Below are 19,479 nucleotides of genomic sequence, written 5' to 3'. Positions count from 1 at the left end.
TAAATACACACATGCTTAGTATCAATTTTTTTTTCGAAAGTAAAAATAAATTGATTAAAGAGGAAATGATAGAGATGTACAACCCTCCTCAATAGGGATCAAAAAAGCAACAAAACCGGCCAGCAACAACCCAACCAGCGTACCAATTTTTATTTAAGTATATATTAAAATAAATGAATTTAATTAAATTAATAATAGTATTTGAACCTTTAGTAGAAGAAATTAAAAAATGTAAATTAATTTTAATCGAATAATTAAAGTTTAAAGACAATTAATATTTATGTGATTTTACCCAAAAAAAAGTGATTTTTTTAAAGTAATATTTATGTGATTTTAATGAAAGAGATATTTGAACTTATTAAAAAGTTCACGAAATACTTTCAGAAAAAAAGTTCACATAAATAAGTAATATAATTTTAAGTTTCTGATCACCGGCTATTAGTCTTTTTTTTAAGTGAAATTTCATTTTGTTGAAATAAATTAATTCAAGTTTATTATGTGAAAAATGAAAACATAATTAGGGTCCACAATTTTAGTGCCACCTCATCTCTTCTTTGCTGGGTTGAACGGTGACAACCACTTTTTCTCTCCCTGTTTGTTTTTTCTCTGTGTTTTCCAAAATATCCATGAACAACCAGACTTCGTAAGGGGCAAATAGGAAAAACTGGAATTCTTCCCTGCCCACCTTCACGTGATAATGGAAAATCGATTGTATTTGATGGAGAAGCTACTCTTGCTTGCTTCAGTTGGATCCACATTTTACTTTTGAATCAATTCTCAAATTGAAGATTCAAACATCTTCAAAGCATGAAAGATCCACGTTCGGGACTTGGATTCATTTTTGAGACATAGGTCCGACATTTCAGAAGCTGAACCAAACTCACACTAAGTTAGATTTAACCAACAAGTTTTAGCTCAATTGATAGATCAATAGTTCTTAAATGTTTAGTGCATGGTTTGCTCTCCGAGTGATATATATATATATATATATATATATATATATATATTTTGTTAGGAAATAACACAGCTGAAGAAGTAAAATAAACCAGGAGCGTAGTCAACAACACAAGAATATAACGTGGAAACTCCAAAACCGGAGAAAAAACCACAGCCGTTGTCAAAACCGACAACCAGAGAATAAACACTATGTGAAAATTGTTACAACACATAGACTTCACTCTCAACCACCTCATGACCCCAGTACACCCACACTCTCCAAAGTAAATATTTGAACTACATCTCACAATACTCTAAAACAAGAGCATAAGAGAAAAACAAAACACAAATATAAACTTAAAGTGTTTTCAGGTGTTACACCTTTGGTGTTTTGGTGTGTTGAAACAAGGAGCCTGAGATCCCTATATATAGTCTTGAACCCTCCCACCCCTCACTAATCTAAACGATGTGGGACTTCTCCAAGATGCATAACTTGATCTTTTTTCTCCTTCATTAGCAATGTGGGACTTACATTGCAATCAACCCCAACAATCTCCTCCTTGATTGTAATGGTCTTCAATCTTCATTGTCTTCACCGACAAACATAATTCGCATTGTCTATATACCGACAAATTAAATTATCATACTCCACCATAAAGAGTACACTACACTTGGAACTAAACCATCTCAAGAATTTTCTTCACTTGGAATTAAACCATTCCAAGAATTTCCTTCACTTGGAACTAAACCATTCCAAGAATTTCAACATGCCGAAACCTTGCTGAAAAAATTTATGGTGCAACTTCCATGTTGGCTTTCTCCGGAAGTTCATCAGCCATCGACATAACCACGTACCTTGCATCAATGCCAAGCAATGCCCGAACGCTATCACCACACACCTTGCATCTATATCAACCAATGCCCGTGTGCCACCTGGACAATTTCATGCCCAGAACGCCTTGTGTAACCATGATTGCATCAACTCCTCCATCATAGCTTCATCGCAGCTACAAACCGACTATAAACCGTGCACCAGGTTGGTTCCCAGAAAAGAGAGGTGTCTTTCCAGAACCTCCCAAAACAGCACTTCACAATGTCACACTTCTTCAGCACCTTCGCAATACCACATAAAGTGATATCCATCGAACCGGAAGCTCTGATACCACTGTTAGGAAATAACACAGCTGAAGAAGTAAAATAAACCAGGAGCGCAGTCAACAACACAAGAATATAACGTGGAAACTCCAAAACCGGAGAAAAAACCACGGCCGTTGTCAAAACCGACAACCAGAGAATAAACACTATGTGAAAATTGTTACAACACATAGACTTCACTCTCAACCACCCCATGACCCCAGTACACCCACACTCTCCAAAGTAAATATTTGAACTACATCTCACAATACTCTAAAACAAGAGCATAAGAGAAAAAGAAAACACAAATATAAACTTAAAGTGTTTTCAGGTGCTACACCTTTGGTGTTTTGGTGTGTTGAAACAAGGAGTCTGAGATCCCTATATATAGTCTTGAACCCTCCCACCCCTCACTAATCTAAGCGATGTGGGACTTCTCTAAGATGCATAACTTGATCTTTTTTCTCCTTCATTAGCAATGTGTGACTTACATTGTATATTGAATAATTTATTAAGAAAAACATACTCACTTAATTAATATGATATTTGAATCTCAGGAGAACTAGTCTCACAAGTGACGGTTTTAAGGATACCTTGGGTAACTAAGAAAGAAATAAGTTAATGATGGAGAGAAGAGAGAAATATGTAAAAAATAAAGTAAATTTTGAATCTTTTGTTATGATAGAAAGATAAGAGAGAAAGAACGACATTATCACTCTCTCCTCTCGGTTGATTTTGTAATTACTTATATAGGAAATTATATTTTTACATAAATTATTTATATATATATATAAATTAGTAGTATAATATATGGATAAAATAGTAAAATGAGAGTTGATGTACAACTTCTCACCTCTCTCTCTTCAATTTTTTTAGAAATAATAATATGACATGTAATTCTTAATCAACAGTTTAAACTTTTTGAGATAATTTGATTATTTGACAAATTTGAAGAGATTCTAAAAAGTTGATATCTGTCTTCTCCATCTCTCTCTCTCTCTCTCTCTCTCTCTCTCTCTCTCTCTCTCTCTCTCTCTCTCTCTCTCTCTCTCTCTCTCTCTCTCATTATCCAAAGTTACCAACCTCATGTCATGTCCCTTCTAACTCTCTCTTTTCAAACTCTCTTTAAACAAGCAGGGTCTAACATGTTTATCAAAAAAAAAAAACATTTGTTTGTTAGAGAAAAGATAAGAGATAAGATGAGTAAAAAAAAAATTATGAGAAATAAAGTAGATTTATATGTGGTTTGATACGATAGAAAAAGAAGAGCGATAGAGAAGAAAGAGTGAGATAGAAGATAGAGAAAAAATAATTAATTTTTGTAATAAAAATTATTTTTAAATACAACTTACATAATTGTGGCGGTTTGGAGGTAAAATTGTTGCGGTTTAGCACCGCCACTATGCTAAACAGGAAAAAAAGACACTGCAAAGTTTTTTGCGATCTGCGAAGACTAAAAAAAAGTGAATTTACAAAAAGCAACCAAACAAGAGCGGTTGGGGTCCCTCTCTCCTGGATCTCTCTCTTCTTAATTGGTTCAACCAAACAAAGGGTAAGAGATACAAAAGAGAAATTAAGAAAACAAAACAAAATATGGCTACGGCCTACGAGCAGTTTCCTGATTACTTTCATTCTCAAAAGAAATATACAATTTATACTAAGTCTAACGGGAGCAACCCAAAATTGAAGGTGGGCCAAACATGCGCACATCTTATATCATGAGCTATGACTGACTATTCTAGAAACTCAGTGACAAAATGTAGGTAATTTTTTTTGAAGAGTATGTAGGTAAATCAATATCATCAATATATATTAGAAAAAAACAACTTCTAGCATGACGTGTCGCTCTCACAGGCCAAGTTAGTGACGTGTCGCTCCCAGATTAATTCTCACATAATATTTTACGTGTAAGCTCTTTCTCCTTGGCCCCACTTGCCACATGTGCCCTGATTTTTCCTTACCTTATTTCTCCTTAATAAAAAAAATACATTTTTAAATTTTAGATTTGATTAGGATTTAGGTTTTTTATTTCTTGATTTTATCTTAATTTATTTTTGATTTATTTTTAGAGTATTAATTAATTTTTATGGTATTTTTATTGAATTTTCAGATTTTTAATTAATTCCGGATTTTATGAGTTTTTATTGTGATTTGCTAGATTTTGATAGTTTTTATCTATATTTATTTAGTACATTTTTAAATTTTAGATTTGATTAGGATTTATGTTGTTTATTTCTGGATTTTATCTTAATTTATATTATTATTTATTTTTAGAGTATTAATTAATTTTTATGGTATTTTTATTGAATTTTCGGATTTTTAATTAATTCCGGATTTTTCAAGATCTTATCTTGCTCTCATTTCAAGTAAGCCACGAAACATGTGAGACCACCAGTACTCATGGAGGTTTTTCTCAGTCCATTATATGTATATATTCACCAGATAAGAGATAGAGATGTGTGTTTGGTGTTGCACTACTGTGATGCATATGTATATATTCACCAGATAAGAGATAGAGATGTGTGTTTGGTGTTGCACTAATGTGATGCATATATAGTTTTACTGACTTAGTTCATCAATTCTACATTTATCTATCATCATTACATATATTAAAAGTCACTTTTCGAAGGCAATATTAGATTTTATAATTAATCATTGTTCTACTATGGTTCAATTAATCAAACTTTAGTGTGATTAGAAGTCTTGCTTGCATGAGTGTGTAATTATCACATTACGATTTAGTATCAGCATATGTTTTTGATTTGGTTATTGTACTTTCAACAACAGTGCTACATAAAGCAAAGAGTTGTTTTAGCCGTTCAACAAATATAATGGGTCTAAAATTTCTAGAGGGATTTTCTTCCATTCATCTTCTTTAGTAGCATGTGATTACTTTCCTCTTACAAATAGATCTGATTGGTTATGGAAACCACTAGAAGGCCATAGCCAAAAAGTGGCTTCAATTCATTCTTTGGCTTTCATATCTGTCTGCAAATTTGATTGCTATCTTTGCACTATCATAGCTAGATTGATGTTGCACATATTGCTATTATGTTTGGTGGTCTTTAGTCTATCCTACTCTAACATGTCTATCAATCTCACTTCATGAGCTCTTGATTTTCTGTTACTTAGAATGCAGATACGGCTGGAAGCTGCTGATTTGGAAGCAAGTTTCATTTGAATTAGCATGAGTTCATATTAATTCATGTTAAAGTTGGACAACAATCATGAATAGCACCTAGGATTGCTGCTGATTTGGAAGCAAGTTTCATTTGATTTTTTAATTAGAAATAAATATTTTAATGATTTAAATTCAAAATGTGATACCTTCTTACTTTATGAAGTGTTTTTTTATGCCAAAGAACAGACTCTGGTTGCAGTGAAAACAAAATTTGCATATGATGTTAGGTACTGTGTGGAACTTGTGAGTGTGTTTGTGGATAATTTATAAGAAAAGCGGTGGTGATAGTGAGGTAGAGAAATTTGAGAGAGATTTTGATGTAAATGAGGATTTTTCTTTCTTATGAGATTGGACTTTTAATCCTTATCCACACCATTCGAAATTTCCATTATTAATACTATTATTTTCGACACTTATGTCATTGACAAATAATAATTAGGTTCTGATGTAATGTATATTCTTTGTAATGGAGAATTAAGTAGTTGTTTTTAAAAGTCTTTTATATATAATTCAGATGCAAACAGTATGCACTCAGCTATCACTTTAGCACTAGAGCAAGTAAAGGGAGCATACTACAACTGCTTTACTATTCTGAATTTTTTTTTCGCAGAAATGCTCCGGTAAGTACAACAAGCTCAAAAGCAGAATAGCATGATAAAACTACTAGATATTATTAATGAACCAAACCTTTCAGTTCCAAACTATCAAGACCTTCGCTAGAAATTTGTTCTAAAGTACGCCCATTAGTACTACTATAAGAGCAAAGCAACATGCTTCTTATATTGGGAGATAGACAAAAGCAGAGGTTGCCTTAGTAAGCTTTCTCACCTGGATCAACAAAAAAACCACTGAAACTCGATCGATGAAAGTTGGAATGGCAAGGTTTACTCTTAAAGACTTCGGCAGGAGGAGGATACAAGAGATCGACCTTGAAGCAAGCAAGGTATGGTGGATGTCATCATCTTCATCGATATTACCCACCAGATAGACTTGAGAAAAGACTTTCAGGCATCCTGAGAGTAAGGAGAAGCTGGATCTAAATGTATAAGAAAGAGCATCAAAGCTTTTATATATAGGAAGAATATTTTACATGAAAATACTTCTACATAAAAATAAATGTTAATAAGATTTCATCGGAATTTTTTTTGTTACAAGAAAAACATAATATAATATAGTTTAATGTTAATTTTTTACTACATAATAATATAGTCCACTTTAATTTTTTTGTACAAATTATTATAGGAGTTAAATTCTCCTACGGGAAGAAATATATTTTAACAAGAAAGTACCTTCATTAAGTATTAATTAATGTATCAAATACAATAACAAATTTCGCGGTACATTCTTTTTTTTCTAAGATTAAAATGTGTTCTGAATGCTTTATTGGTGATTCTTCATATCTATAATTTGTGTTATTGTCTTTAGGCTCATGAAGAATGTGAAACGACTTCATGTTGATATGGGTCAAACTTAGTTTATTTTATTGTGTAAAAAATGAACTCGCATAATCACGTACATAAAGAATCTTTTCTCTTTTTTTCATTGTAGATTAAATCAGCTATTGTTTATTAGCCATCATTAAACCACATCCCCTAATATGTTTTGCATAATTTGAGATTTGGTTAACCAATTTTTTTATTAGTTATTCAATTGTACGAAGTTCAATCTATGTAACAAGGGTTTTAATTTAAGACTTTTTGTCCACTTTGCTTATCATTTCATACTCTTCTATTTCATCCGTTGTTTATTATATTTTTAATGATCAAGGTATTAATTGACCTATCAAATATAATAGATGTATTCCCCGTGCAACGCGCGGGTAAAAAACACTAGTAAACTAACAATCGGTAAAATCCTTTTAGCTTGTTTGTGGGTGTAGATGAGTGTGTTGGAGTTGGTTAAATCTGCTTCCCGTTGGTTTTAAATTTTAATAAAATCAAGTTTAAAACATTAAATTTGCTAAATTAAGTTTAAAATATATTTTGTACTTGAGAGGAACAAGTGAAGTAAGTTTAATCAAATAAATGTTATTTGATTAATAGAATAGGAAATAAAATCATTTTTGGAAAAAAAAAAACTTACTAAAAGACATAAGAAAATATACATGAAAATGTAATAAAGTTTATGTCATGTGTTTTTTTAATTTAAAAATTATTTCGATTATAAAAATTTAATGGCAATAATTTCAATTTCAGTAAAAGATTTATTTTAACTAATAGTGTGTGGCAATGTGATGTAAGATTGAAGATTCATGCCATGGAACAACTTCTACTAGTGTGGATCCAACTTGGTTGCATCAAAAAGTCACCAAAAGGAAGAAGAATTCAAAAATATGGAGGGAAAAAGTATGGTTAGGCGCCTCAAACTCCTTGGAGAGAATGATAAGTCATGTGAGTGATCGCAACAAACTTGGGAGTTTGGTAAAATCATAGGATTGAAAAGTCACAATGACAAGTGCTTGATCCTATTGTGACTTCTAAATAAGTAATCATTAAATGAAAAAAAAAAAAAGAGGAACTGCTTATTGGGCCTAAACCTAAGGCTCAGCAAGATGTCTTGCTCTTTAATGCAATTAGTGTAAGTCCAACCAAACTTAATTAGGCCCAAGTAAAGCCCAATGACCTATCTTACATGGTCTAGAAACACAAAGCCCTAAAAATACCATCAAGTCCCATAGCTCAATTCTAAATTCTAAGTAGACTATTATACAAGCAAAAAAAAAATAGCAAAAGAAAAGGAAATAAAAGAAAATACAAGTAATGAAGCAAATACAAGACTATCAATACAAGCTAAAATTAAATGGATGCAGTGTCACTACAACAATTATTGCTTTTTCGCAACAGCCCAAAAATGTAACCATAAATGCCAAAAGTGTCTTGAATGATGACTCAATAAGTTCTTCACAAAGGACCTCATCTTAGTTTCTCCTTCCATATCACAATGTATTTGATGATTAATCAGTTGTTGTTGCCCAACTATTACTAAGCAGTGAATAATTTATTTGTCATGGATGTTTATATTAAGTGGTAAATCATTGACCACAACGTGTGCTTTATTTCCATGAGCGAGGATGAAGCACCATCCTCATGATTAAGGGATGATGTGAGCAACCACTACGCCACACCTCATGGTTACAAATAAATTTTGATTTGAATATTGGTTACTAAAATTGTGATCAAGAGCATCAATATGCATAAGAAATGACAAATTTGTTAATGTTTAAATCAAACCAAATGACATAATCTTATATTTTATTTTCTAAACTGCAATTCTTAACCTAAGCTAGGAAAATTTGCATATGCTTTAGCATCATATGAATTTATTGCCTTTGATTAGACTAGAATACCTTTAACTCTCTACGCTGTATGCGTTTGCTAAAGGCTGTGATTTGGTTGCAATTTAGAACCCGTTTGGATGAAAATCAAATGTATTTAAGCTTATCTATTTTTTTCTTCTTTTTAGGCAGAGTCCTCTATTTTAGCAGTAAAAACTGTTCTCAACCACCGGGACAAATTGATCAAGAAAGGCGTATATACGAAGTAGCAAGTGAGAGTCCAAGTAACTAGCCCCTGCATGCAGAGTTTATTATAATTGTGTATTAGGATAGGACTCTTGATCATAAAAGATGGCACTGAGAGATGGTACCAGAAATTATCAACAAATTCACAAATCACTTTTAGCGGATACTGGTTGAAACATGAACTACCTGACCAAAGAGTTCAATATTCGCTTGAGGATAGTACCAAAGGTGGAAGAACCTGAAATAAGCAAAAGAGATCAACAGCCAAGCATATTGTCACTTGGTCACATCATGTACCATGGCAGGAAACATTGAAGCTTTATAGCATTTTTTCAATTAGCATCTCTTTGCACAAAATCAATTTTGTAACTCAGAAATTACTCTCAGAAGCTTCTCGCTCATAATTGATTCTGACTGTAGGATAATTTGTAGAAGGATTTTCGAACATGCACTTACTTCATAATGGGTATCTCAGCGAGCGGGCATGCAAGCCCAACGAGACATGCCAGGGTGAAGCCTGGCCATGTCCTATCCAATAAAAACCACATGAACTCAGCTGCAGCAAATAATATGTAGGCCTCAGTGTTCTTTGCAATTCCGGCTTTGTAGAGTTCAGCACTCAATGCTATGAACAGCACCAGCAATCTAAGAAGATAAAACCATATTTATATATAGCACCTTTGGATCAGTTCAATTTTTCTTAAAATCAATTCTAACACTCAGAAGCTACTCACATAAGTTTCTCCCTATAATTAATTATGACTTTAGAATTAATTGTACAAGGATTTTTATCTTATAATATTGCAGAAGAGGTACTTACATCAGCGAGACAATTGTTTTTGCAAAACTTCCCTCTTGAACCTTGTTTAAGACCCTCTCATCTAGGTAGAGTTGAAGCAAACCAACCGAACAGTAAAACAACCCCAGCAAGAAAGGAACCTATCAATATCAAACACAGATAAATCAATAATATGGTAAATATGAAAACTGCAGACAGAAGGGCACATGAAATTGTGCAGGGAGTTCAAGTTGAAACCTACCCAGATGTTTGTGTGGAGTGGACCTATGTCAATTGATCCTGACTTGTACACCACCAGATTGACTCTGGAATGGAGTCCATCAATAAGGGGACCAAACAAGAAGCCTGTGCCAAATAGTGAAAGTGACACCTGACTCCATGAAGTAGTTCTGAGGCTCTGCTGTCCCTGAGAACAGTGAGGCTTAAGTAGACCCGGTCTGCGAACTTTATGGAGAAGATGAGGGTGATGATGGAGAGCATAAGGCTGAAGAAAAGAAGAGGAACAAGGTGTAAGAAGGTATTGCATATTATTGCTGTTATGTGAGCATTCAGAGAAAGAAAGCAATTGAATGGTCTTTGGGATAGGAAAAGAGAAGAATGTTGTCTTCTACTACTGCTGCTGCTCTGCCTTTTTGCTAGTTATTTTCCACATATCAAATGCCTATTTAATAGTGACCACAAAGTGTGAAGTCCTTGAGATACCAAAGGTCAAAATCTTTCTTACTTTCCTTGTTTCTTTCATTATACCACCATCTTGAGGTGGAGTACTGACCAACAATCCTGTAATATGAATGTAGAATTTTACAATACATAGGTACAATTGTGCGAAAAATTGTTATTCTCGAAACCAATGATTCGGTGATGTCTATTTCTTTTACCATCCTGTATTCTCTACATTTCAACGGCTTTGTTAGACCAATAATGTGTGGTCCGAGTGAAAGAGGCTCAGGTCTTTTAAGCATGTAGCTATCTATTCGACCCCGAATCAATGTGCATGAAAAAAATACAGTTGGTAGAGGTTCTCACTTTAGTGCTTGACGGTACCTTAAAAGATTAATCTCGCACCAATCACATGAGAGGATACTCTTGGATTGGAAACCATAAAAAACAACAGCATCGTTAGCATGTCTCTACAGGCAAATGCGTAATGCTATACCATGAGCATTGCTCAAAATAAATGATGGGGAGAGATATGCTCTGATCAAATAAGACCATCAATTAGTTATTCCAAACTTCGTTTGTTCTCTGCTCCCATAATTTAACATAACTTCCGTGACAATTTAGATAAAACCCTTCAATTATCTTGGATAGTTAAGAAAATTTTCAATGTTGCAATGGATATTGAAAAAAAAAAAAAAAAACTGTTGATCATGGTATGAGGGAGAAAATGAAAGATTATTTGCATGTTTTGGTTCTATATTCACTCTCCAATTTGCTCATCCCTAAGGCATGGGGTTTTCCCATCAGCTTCCCAAGACAAACCAATTTCTACATCCCGAAATAATTGTTTTGAGCTAAATCTGTTCTGACAGAAAATTTAAGCTCCTGCAGACATCTGGAATATTCACAAATCCTAAAATTTACATATGCCTAATACTGTTACAAAGCTTTACCATCACAAAAAATAAAGTTCAGCTTCTCAATGGGGCCATACATCATGAAGATGCCAACCTCATCGCTCCGTTTAGCAATTAGTTGAAACTAACAACAATCAGAATTTGCAGGTGCTTAGAGTTCACTGCTGCTTACAACAATATTAACAATAATTCCTATTAAAGGAACCTTCGAATTAAAACATCCACTTTCGCCACCTAATGGATAAATATGCAAAACAGAAAAGTCATTTAGTAATTACATAGGACTGAAAAAAAGGCAGTAGAAGAACGTTGAAGCACATTAGATTGTACAAACCTAAACAAAATATCAACAGTAATTTTAAGCACTTACTAGAGGAACTAAAGATCTGAGGCCTTCTGTTTTCTAGGTCTTTTAGATTGGACTGGTGATGGAGCTTCTGAAAGCCGTCCAGGCGCCTTTACAAATAAAATTTCCAAGTTTAACACAATGCACTATGGCAATGGTCCAAATGCATGTCGGAAGAAACAACAAAATAATTGAACCAGAAAATAATGTGTATACCATACCTTGCGCTTTTGATCCCTTTTGCCAATCCTTTCCCCTGAAACCAGTAATATAAATGTTTAGTTTTTAATAAAATGTAGATTAAAATCCTGTCACAGAAAATTAGACAGGAAGTGCAAACAAAATTCACTACCTCCAAAACTTGTACTGTCAGGAACAAATGTCCGATCCTGATCCCCAGCACGAGGCAAACGCTGTCATAAGTTTCAGAATCACAAACTAATGGTTTGAGAAAAATAATAGCATGCTTAAACAATCACAAGTCTAAAACATAAAAACAAGAGGAGAAAGTACCAAAATAAAAACTTAATTTCTAACCTTTGGTGTTCCTGGTGTTTCATTGTATGACCCATCACGAAAAGACGAACCCTCAGCCTCCTTATATTGCAGCTGACACAAATTAAGACAGAAATTGGAAGTGAGTTAGCAAGCCAATGTAGACTCTGTCAATCCTATACGCAAATATGGCATTATAGTGGTATATATTTCAAGCTAACCCAACTAGTAAAACAACTCATAATACAGAAACAAGCAAATTTATTTCACATATACTATATACCTGTTTCTGAAGATTCAGCAGTGTTAGTATTTCTTTTCTTAGTTCAAGATGCTCTGCACAAACACCTTTCGTGGGAACCCTTGGTTTCAAATTGACCTGCAATCAGAGTCAAAACAAATTAAAGGCTTAATCAGGAAGAGTGTCTTTCAAGTGTGATTGAGCTTCGCTCAATAACAGTAATAATAATCATAATAATAATAATACTAATAATAATCATGATGATAAGGTAGCTTAAGCTCAACTTGCTTAATAAACATACCAGCTCAATTTGAACATGTACATTGTGTTTATAAATTCCAGCTTTGAGAAGCCTAAGTGACCCAAGTTCAAGCTTAAATAAGTTTGATTTAATTTCATGTTAGTATAAATTACATATTTACTTACTCTATTACATATTAACTACGTAAAATACAAAAAAAAATGTTCGGTGTGGAAATTTTAGGATATAGTCTATACGGTAGAGGGAGGAGAAAGAATACACAATATATTGATATTGAAGTGTTGTGAATCATATGTTTTCGTCTAATTATATATCACAAAGTACAAATCCTTATTTAATATTAATACTATACACCCAATCCTAAGAAAATAAGGAAACAAATCACAATATGCAAGTCAATATGGAAACAAATCCTAAAGGGTTAAAGCAATTTAGATGTAATGAGATATCTTCATGTCTAACAGGGTTAAAGCACATGCATGATTTTATTATATCTAACAAACCAGCCTTCATACAAGAGTCCTTTGGGCCTAAGGTGTAAGCAATGCATAAGCCCACTTATCTTATGTTTAAATTATTATGGGTAAAACAAGGATTAGATGACCACTTGGTCAAATAGAGGCTTTGATAATGTTATCTACAAGCTATCCCAAAAGCTTATGTTGTCAGGACAAAGCACATTAATAATTTTATTCTTAATTGAAGTGTTAGGGACGCCAGTCAAGCCAAGTCAAGTTCTAAGTGAGCTGAACCTGGAATGCTTTTTGAAGTTCCTCTAAATCTCTACACCGTACTCTCAAACAAGCACCAATTTACTAGTTAAAAGGTCATTGAAAATTCTTCAGCCTTCCTAAAATGAATAATGCATGGGTTTCATATAGTGTCACAAATATTATCAGTGACTATTACAGGACAAACATCAAGGAGACAAAAAGAAATATCTGAAGTGCATTAAAGCTCAAGGAGAATAGACGAACCCCAAGTTCCTGCAAAGTTTGCTCAACTCGTTTGATAGTCCGAAGTCCAGCTGATGAGCTAGCAGATTGCACCATTTGCTCAAGTGCATAGGTTCTCAGATACACGCGAAGCTGAAATATATCCCACTATCAGTTTATGCTCTAAAATATAGACATAAACAAATAATTTAAAAACACCATTGTCAGGGGAAAAATAAGCTATTTCACAGATTTGGATCAATGTAAGGTAGAGATGAGAATCCATGTTATTCTATATTTCTTGCATTTTTTTTCCCATTTTCGTGTTGGGAGACAATGAGCAGGGGAAGGCAATAAAAGTGTCAACAGATGAGAAACAAGATATAGCAAGCATAATTAGTAACCTTATGTTTAACTTACAATGCGAAGAGAAGCTAGTGTAGATGCATTATCTATTGTTACTGTGGAAGGCACACCAGTTGGTGGAGGTTGGATATTTGGTGGAGATGCAGTTTCACCGGTAGTACCCCTCTCTGTAGTGTCTGCACCAGCATTTGAAGCAGTAACCAACTCAGATTCTTTGGCGACCTAAAAAACAGAAAATCAAACACCTTATATCACTAATCATAGGTACAGATGCATGCACAGCTTATATAAAAAAAATCATCTATTCCACGAATTTTGCTGTCCAAATTGATTCATTGACACTATCATATAATTTACTGTTGGCAGAAACAGGAGTAAAAAGTTCAAACTCCACTCTCAAAAAAATAAAAGTAAGTTTACCAAGCAAAATTCGGTATTATCTATAAAGCATAGTAATATTAAACATGCCCCAGCAATTCAGGTTTATAAACAGGAATTTAGGAGAAATTTATCAAGAAATCCGAAACAGATAATCTGAAAAATAATTTTTAACTTGATAACAAGCCCTCCTCTCCACCCATATATTAGGGTCATAGAAATGTGATCTTAGCAAATTACCTTATCTGCCATCCGCAACTCGGATATTCTTTTTGCTTCAGCAAGCACCTGCATAAAATACAGTAGCCAATACTTATATTAACTTTATTTGCTCTGAATGAATTGATACTAGATGTATAAACCTTACTAATTAAAAGGGGGAAAAGTCAAAACCTCGTCATCTCTTTGTTCTTGCCGCCTTGTCTGAGAGAGGACCAGAGACAAAGCTTGTTTCCGCTCCAACTCTTGTGAAACATTATATGGTTCCTATATTGATGAGGAATAGCACATAACTAAATCTACAATCTACATGGTAACGCACTAATGCAGGTACAAGTTTATTTTTACTAAAAACAGTATAATAAAAAATGAAAGAGAGTGGATAGTTAACAACACATTTAAAGTTATTTTTGTTCAAAAAGTTTATCACACCTTAACGAGAGGATCCACTGCAACGTCCCCAGAAGATGGATTCCTAGCAATTAATATAGCTCGAGATACTATATAGCAAGGACAATATAATCAATAAATAATGCGTTTAAATATGTCATTTTCTCTTACAGTCTATAAACAATCAAACTCAAAGTATGTAATAATATAAAACGAATTATAGAATGCAGAAGAAAATTACATACCACTATAATATCGCTCCTTTAATTCTTCTACAGTTCTAGATGACGGGAACCTATCAGCTATTACAATAAATCGGAGATTGAATCTCTCACACAACTCAAATAGCTGATCTGTCTCCTCCTTGGTCCATTTCTAAATAAAATGAACATAACGTAAGAGAAATACATTTAACACTTCATAACAGAAATAGACGTAAATATGCTGGTAGAATGTCAATTTTTCAAGTTTCAACTCTAATAAGAACCATTGGGGAGAACCAACCACAAAAGCTAACTGTTGTAGTTGGATAGCCAAAGGCCTTATTAACCCTAACATCTCGTCACGCTACACAGCCCCCACACTCAAGCGGGCTGGCTATGCACTAGCCCTTTGACTAGTCTGGGGCGAATACTGCAATGTCAGCGTCACCACATGCATTGCTCATTTACAGCTGAGAGACAAGGTGGAAGGCTAGCCGTTGTACTTGGAGAGTCCAAGGCTTTATAAACCCCGTATCAAAATTCCATACTTCTAATGTGGGACTCAAGTCCCATACCTTGTATTTGGATCCTAACGAACTCTTAAAATAACACAGGTTTGCACAGTTACGCTTAAATGTGAGTATATGTACAAATCCGTCCAAATTGATAATAAATTCTCCTTTATTTACAGCTTCCTTGATCTTCAGGGAAAAATAAATGATTTACTAACCAGCAATTAAACAATTTTAAAGTTGCATACACAAACAAAGACCTTTCAATGTAAATCCTAGCAATACAAAATACAAATCATTGAAGAATTTGCAACCTCAACACAATACATCAAAAGAAATTTAGCTCTGTATAGATTGAAAATTCCATCAGGTGTCATTTAAGCAAACTCGGGTGAAAGAAGTTCCATGAAATTGTAAGTCCAGACATGATACCTACAGGATCTGCCAAATGCTTTTCATACTCCTCATCAGTGTATCTTGTAATGTCAACAGACTGCATCACAGCGTGTGAACCGACATTTGTAAATAGAACATATTGACTTGAGTCGAGAAAGAAACATGAGAAAAATGGACAGATGCATCGAAGATTGAACCTGCATTTACCTTGTTATACTTGGCAAAAGAATATTCCCCTGCTGGTGGAGCACCATTTGCAACTCGAACCTGCAATAGAAATGGACCACGATTATCAAATTGTGTGTCCTATCGCAAATATGAAACCTATTTTCTAAATCATGAATTGAAATGTAATGTGAAGTGTGAACAAAGTGTTGTCAATCTTGGATAGCGGGGCATAGTGGCCGACCACAAAAATGCTATTCCAGCATAGCGCAGAGCGGGATGGCGGCTATGCTGAATTTTATATTGTTTATATAGTATAACTATATACATATAAATGATAAAAAATACTCAATATATGGCACTCATAATTAACATTAAAAGTCATAGGTAAAACATACTAGTACCAACAAAAGACAAGGTAACAAGAAGTTTAAGTCTCTGAATCCTAAACCAAACTGCCTAAAAAACATGAAAGTTCTATATCACTTCCTCCTCATCTTCCTCAAACTAGACCATATTCAGTATGGTTCCGAAGCAACAACCTTGAAATATCTCCCCAAAATGCTCTAACATGAACTTTTTGTGGGTTGTTTTTGGGTTTTATCAGTTCTGCCAAATAGCGCCGTTATGGCTGCTATTTCCTCTTCTTTAGTGATCACAACAGCCACTACACTGTACTTCACCGCACGCAATAACTAGGAGCGGCCAAGGGCCACTACAACGCTATAGCGCGCTATTGACAACCCTGGTGTGAACCCTAAGATTTATGAACAATAATTAAAAAAAATTATTAGGTCAAACTAAGCATAGAAATGCAGTAATTTCTCCATTTCCTTTTTAATGTATTTCATAATTTTCTCTCTCAACCTTAATTACTAAAATAAAAAAAAAAGAACCCAATTTTTTTTTTTCAAATGCCCCTTTGGTTTCTTTGTCCTTAGCAGTGTCCGAGTCAGATCTGAGGTGTTTCACCCCCTATTTACCACCCCACCCTCGCCACTGGTGCCAGACCACCCTACACTGGTGGCTAATCATTGCAAAAGAATTGACATGCCCCCACACCCTGTTCACTGTTCTGCTGAGTCCATCCATCTCAGCAGCCCGTGACAGTGCACCCAAGCATTTTTTCACAAGTCCTCTTCATATACCTCTCTGTCAATAAATTCTTGCCACAAAATCATCATCCCAGTGACTTTTTACCTCCCACAAGTCCCGGAAAAATCTGTATCCTTGGAAAAAAGCAGAATCGACATTCATTGGATACCGGCAACAAAATGTAACTTCACCCAATATGTATCAGTCGAGTGAGGACTCACATCGAATTGCAATTATGACTACCACATTTCCATGCATGAAGAGATACTATTTAGTTTCGCAGCGAAAAACATATTAACTCACCCAATGGTAAAGGTGAAGATCATCTTTACGGGCAGAATTCGTGAACGGAAGCCATTGCCAACTGACCTAAAGGAGGGACCAGCTCAAAATAAGACAACATTGTCAGTCAAAAATGCATAAAATAAAACCTTGAAAAAGAATTTAAGCAATTGCTATCCTCAACCTACATTGCAACAGGCACCAATCAATTTAAACTAACCCGGAATTTTCACCCAAGTGAATAGAGTAAAAATAATATATATATTGTCTTCGACCCGAATGTCCCCACCTGTTCGGGAAGTATAATTTGCAAAAAAAAATGAATAATCTAAAGAAATTATTTAAATGGGTAGCCAAAAAATGAGAGGACATCTTATTACACTTTTTCTTCTTCTATGGAATCTTTCCTTATCCTAGGGGGCAAAAAGAGCAAATAAAGTATACACGTAATACTACGATTAGCTTCGCATGCTTCGTTACCTAATGCAATTTACAGTGTATAAGAAATGAACTAAACTTAGCATCATTAACAGTGTACAAGTTCAATCAAACTCAGTAACCTTTTCATCTGAGGGTGGCCTTTTCTTCAATTGAGAGGGATCAATGGTAGGCATAAGAGGTGTCAAACCACCAGTAAGCGCATAAACCTACAATGAATTCAACAGCAACCAAAACTGTTCAATTGGGCAAATTGGAGGGAAAACAGAAGGAGAGGGAAAGTGTGTGAGAGAAAGTACCTCCCTCGACATGCCATCTGGTTTTCTCTGAGGTTGAGAGTTCTTCTCCTCCTGAGCTTGAAGGAAGGAACTATTGGGCAATCCCAGGATTTCCTTCGCATCCATGGACATTGGACGGTGACAATTCAGAGTTTAGAGTTCACAATCACTCCAATTAGGGTTTCAGCCTTCAATTCAAGTGAGTTTCGATTTGGGGATTTTCTGGACCTTGTTCTTCAATCGTAGCTAATTAGGGTTTGTGTATCTGCTGCATAATGCTCAGTCTCAGAATATGTAATGCTTTGTAGTTTGACTGCAATGTTTCCACACAGTAAACATGCACACGAGAAGAGTAAAAATGCAATAACAGATTACCCACAATTTTTTTTAAACAGAAAAAGTCTTTTTTTTTTCTTCCTCAAATGCAGAAAATAATAGTTGTTTTATTTTTCAATACAATACAATATTTGTGATTTTTAATTTTTTAAAATGAAAAAAAAAATTGTGCATAAATAATTAAATATCAGTATTAACATATACAATATTTCAAAAAAATGTTCCATTGAAGGGCTAAGCCCCAAAAAAAAACTAGTTAATACTATTTTTTATTAAATTTTGGACTAAACACCCAAGAGAAGAGAAATAGTCCCTTACATAGAAAGTATTACAATAATCAAACATAAATTGTTAAAACTAAAAGGAAGCACATCGTAGATACATATAAACAAAGGTAAAGTCAAGTCATTTTTTGCAAAAGAGTCTGCAAGCGACTTTACCTCCTTGTATACATGCTTCCATGGTCATGGAAGCATTGATTCACTAGCCTCTTAATTTCCCTAATCAAATAGGATATGGATAACCTTTGTTTAAGAGACCAATAGTTAATTGAGAATCAAATTCAATACATATTTTAGAGAATCCTTGGAGATAGCAATTCTTAGCCCATGAATGATCCCCCATAGTTCTAGTTATGCTTTCAAGATAGCGCATGGGCCTCAATTAATATAGAAACTCAAAATTAACTTCCCATCATGATCTCTAATAGTGGTGGTAAAATAGGTTTGACCTGTTGGGTTAGCCCGTTTGGCCAGTCTTTTTCGGCGGGTTGGGTTGAGACTTTCAACCCAAATATCAATATTATAAGGTTAGCTTAACCCGCCCCGCATTTTAGCAGATTAATGGCGGGTATGTTCGTTCCGCCCTGCCAACCCATATTATCGGTCCTAATGTGATGAAGATTTGAAAGGTGATGATGGTGGAAATGATGGAAAAGTGGATGCATCTTCTTCCAAAAGAGCATCTTATGTTTCGAACTAAACTATGTTAGAATT

General features: G+C 34.3%; 2 protein-coding genes across 2 annotated transcripts; both read right to left on the bottom strand.

The window, feature by feature from the left end:
- Positions 1-8,011: 8,011 nt before the first annotated feature.
- LOC130717737 (uncharacterized) lies at positions 8,012-10,288 on the bottom strand. Its single transcript, XM_057568084.1, has 5 exons — positions 9,812-10,288; positions 9,592-9,710; positions 9,228-9,416; positions 8,958-9,009; positions 8,012-8,820 (listed from the first exon to the last, which is right to left on the bottom strand). The coding sequence occupies exons 1-5, from the start codon at positions 10,094-10,096 to the stop codon at positions 8,710-8,712; spliced, it is 756 nt and encodes a 251-aa protein (XP_057424067.1). The 5' UTR covers positions 10,097-10,288; the 3' UTR covers positions 8,012-8,709.
- A 658-nt stretch (positions 10,289-10,946) lies between these two features.
- LOC130717736 (SWR1-complex protein 4-like) lies at positions 10,947-18,449 on the bottom strand. Its single transcript, XM_057568083.1, has 17 exons — positions 18,170-18,449; positions 17,993-18,079; positions 17,454-17,519; positions 16,098-16,157; positions 15,931-15,987; positions 15,025-15,154; positions 14,822-14,889; positions 14,564-14,656; positions 14,411-14,458; positions 13,847-14,014; positions 13,469-13,579; positions 12,272-12,367; positions 12,031-12,102; positions 11,846-11,906; positions 11,715-11,749; positions 11,518-11,603; positions 10,947-11,381 (listed from the first exon to the last, which is right to left on the bottom strand). The coding sequence occupies exons 1-16, from the start codon at positions 18,278-18,280 to the stop codon at positions 11,526-11,528; spliced, it is 1,341 nt and encodes a 446-aa protein (XP_057424066.1). The 5' UTR covers positions 18,281-18,449; the 3' UTR covers positions 10,947-11,381; positions 11,518-11,525.
- Positions 18,450-19,479: the final 1,030 nt, after the last annotated feature.

This window comes from Lotus japonicus, chromosome 5 (assembly GCF_012489685.1).
Source record: "Lotus japonicus ecotype B-129 chromosome 5, LjGifu_v1.2".
NCBI classification, from domain to species: domain Eukaryota; kingdom Viridiplantae; phylum Streptophyta; class Magnoliopsida; order Fabales; family Fabaceae; genus Lotus; species Lotus japonicus.
Note: the sequence above shows the minus strand (reverse complement) of the source record. Positions and strands in the feature narration are given on the sequence as shown.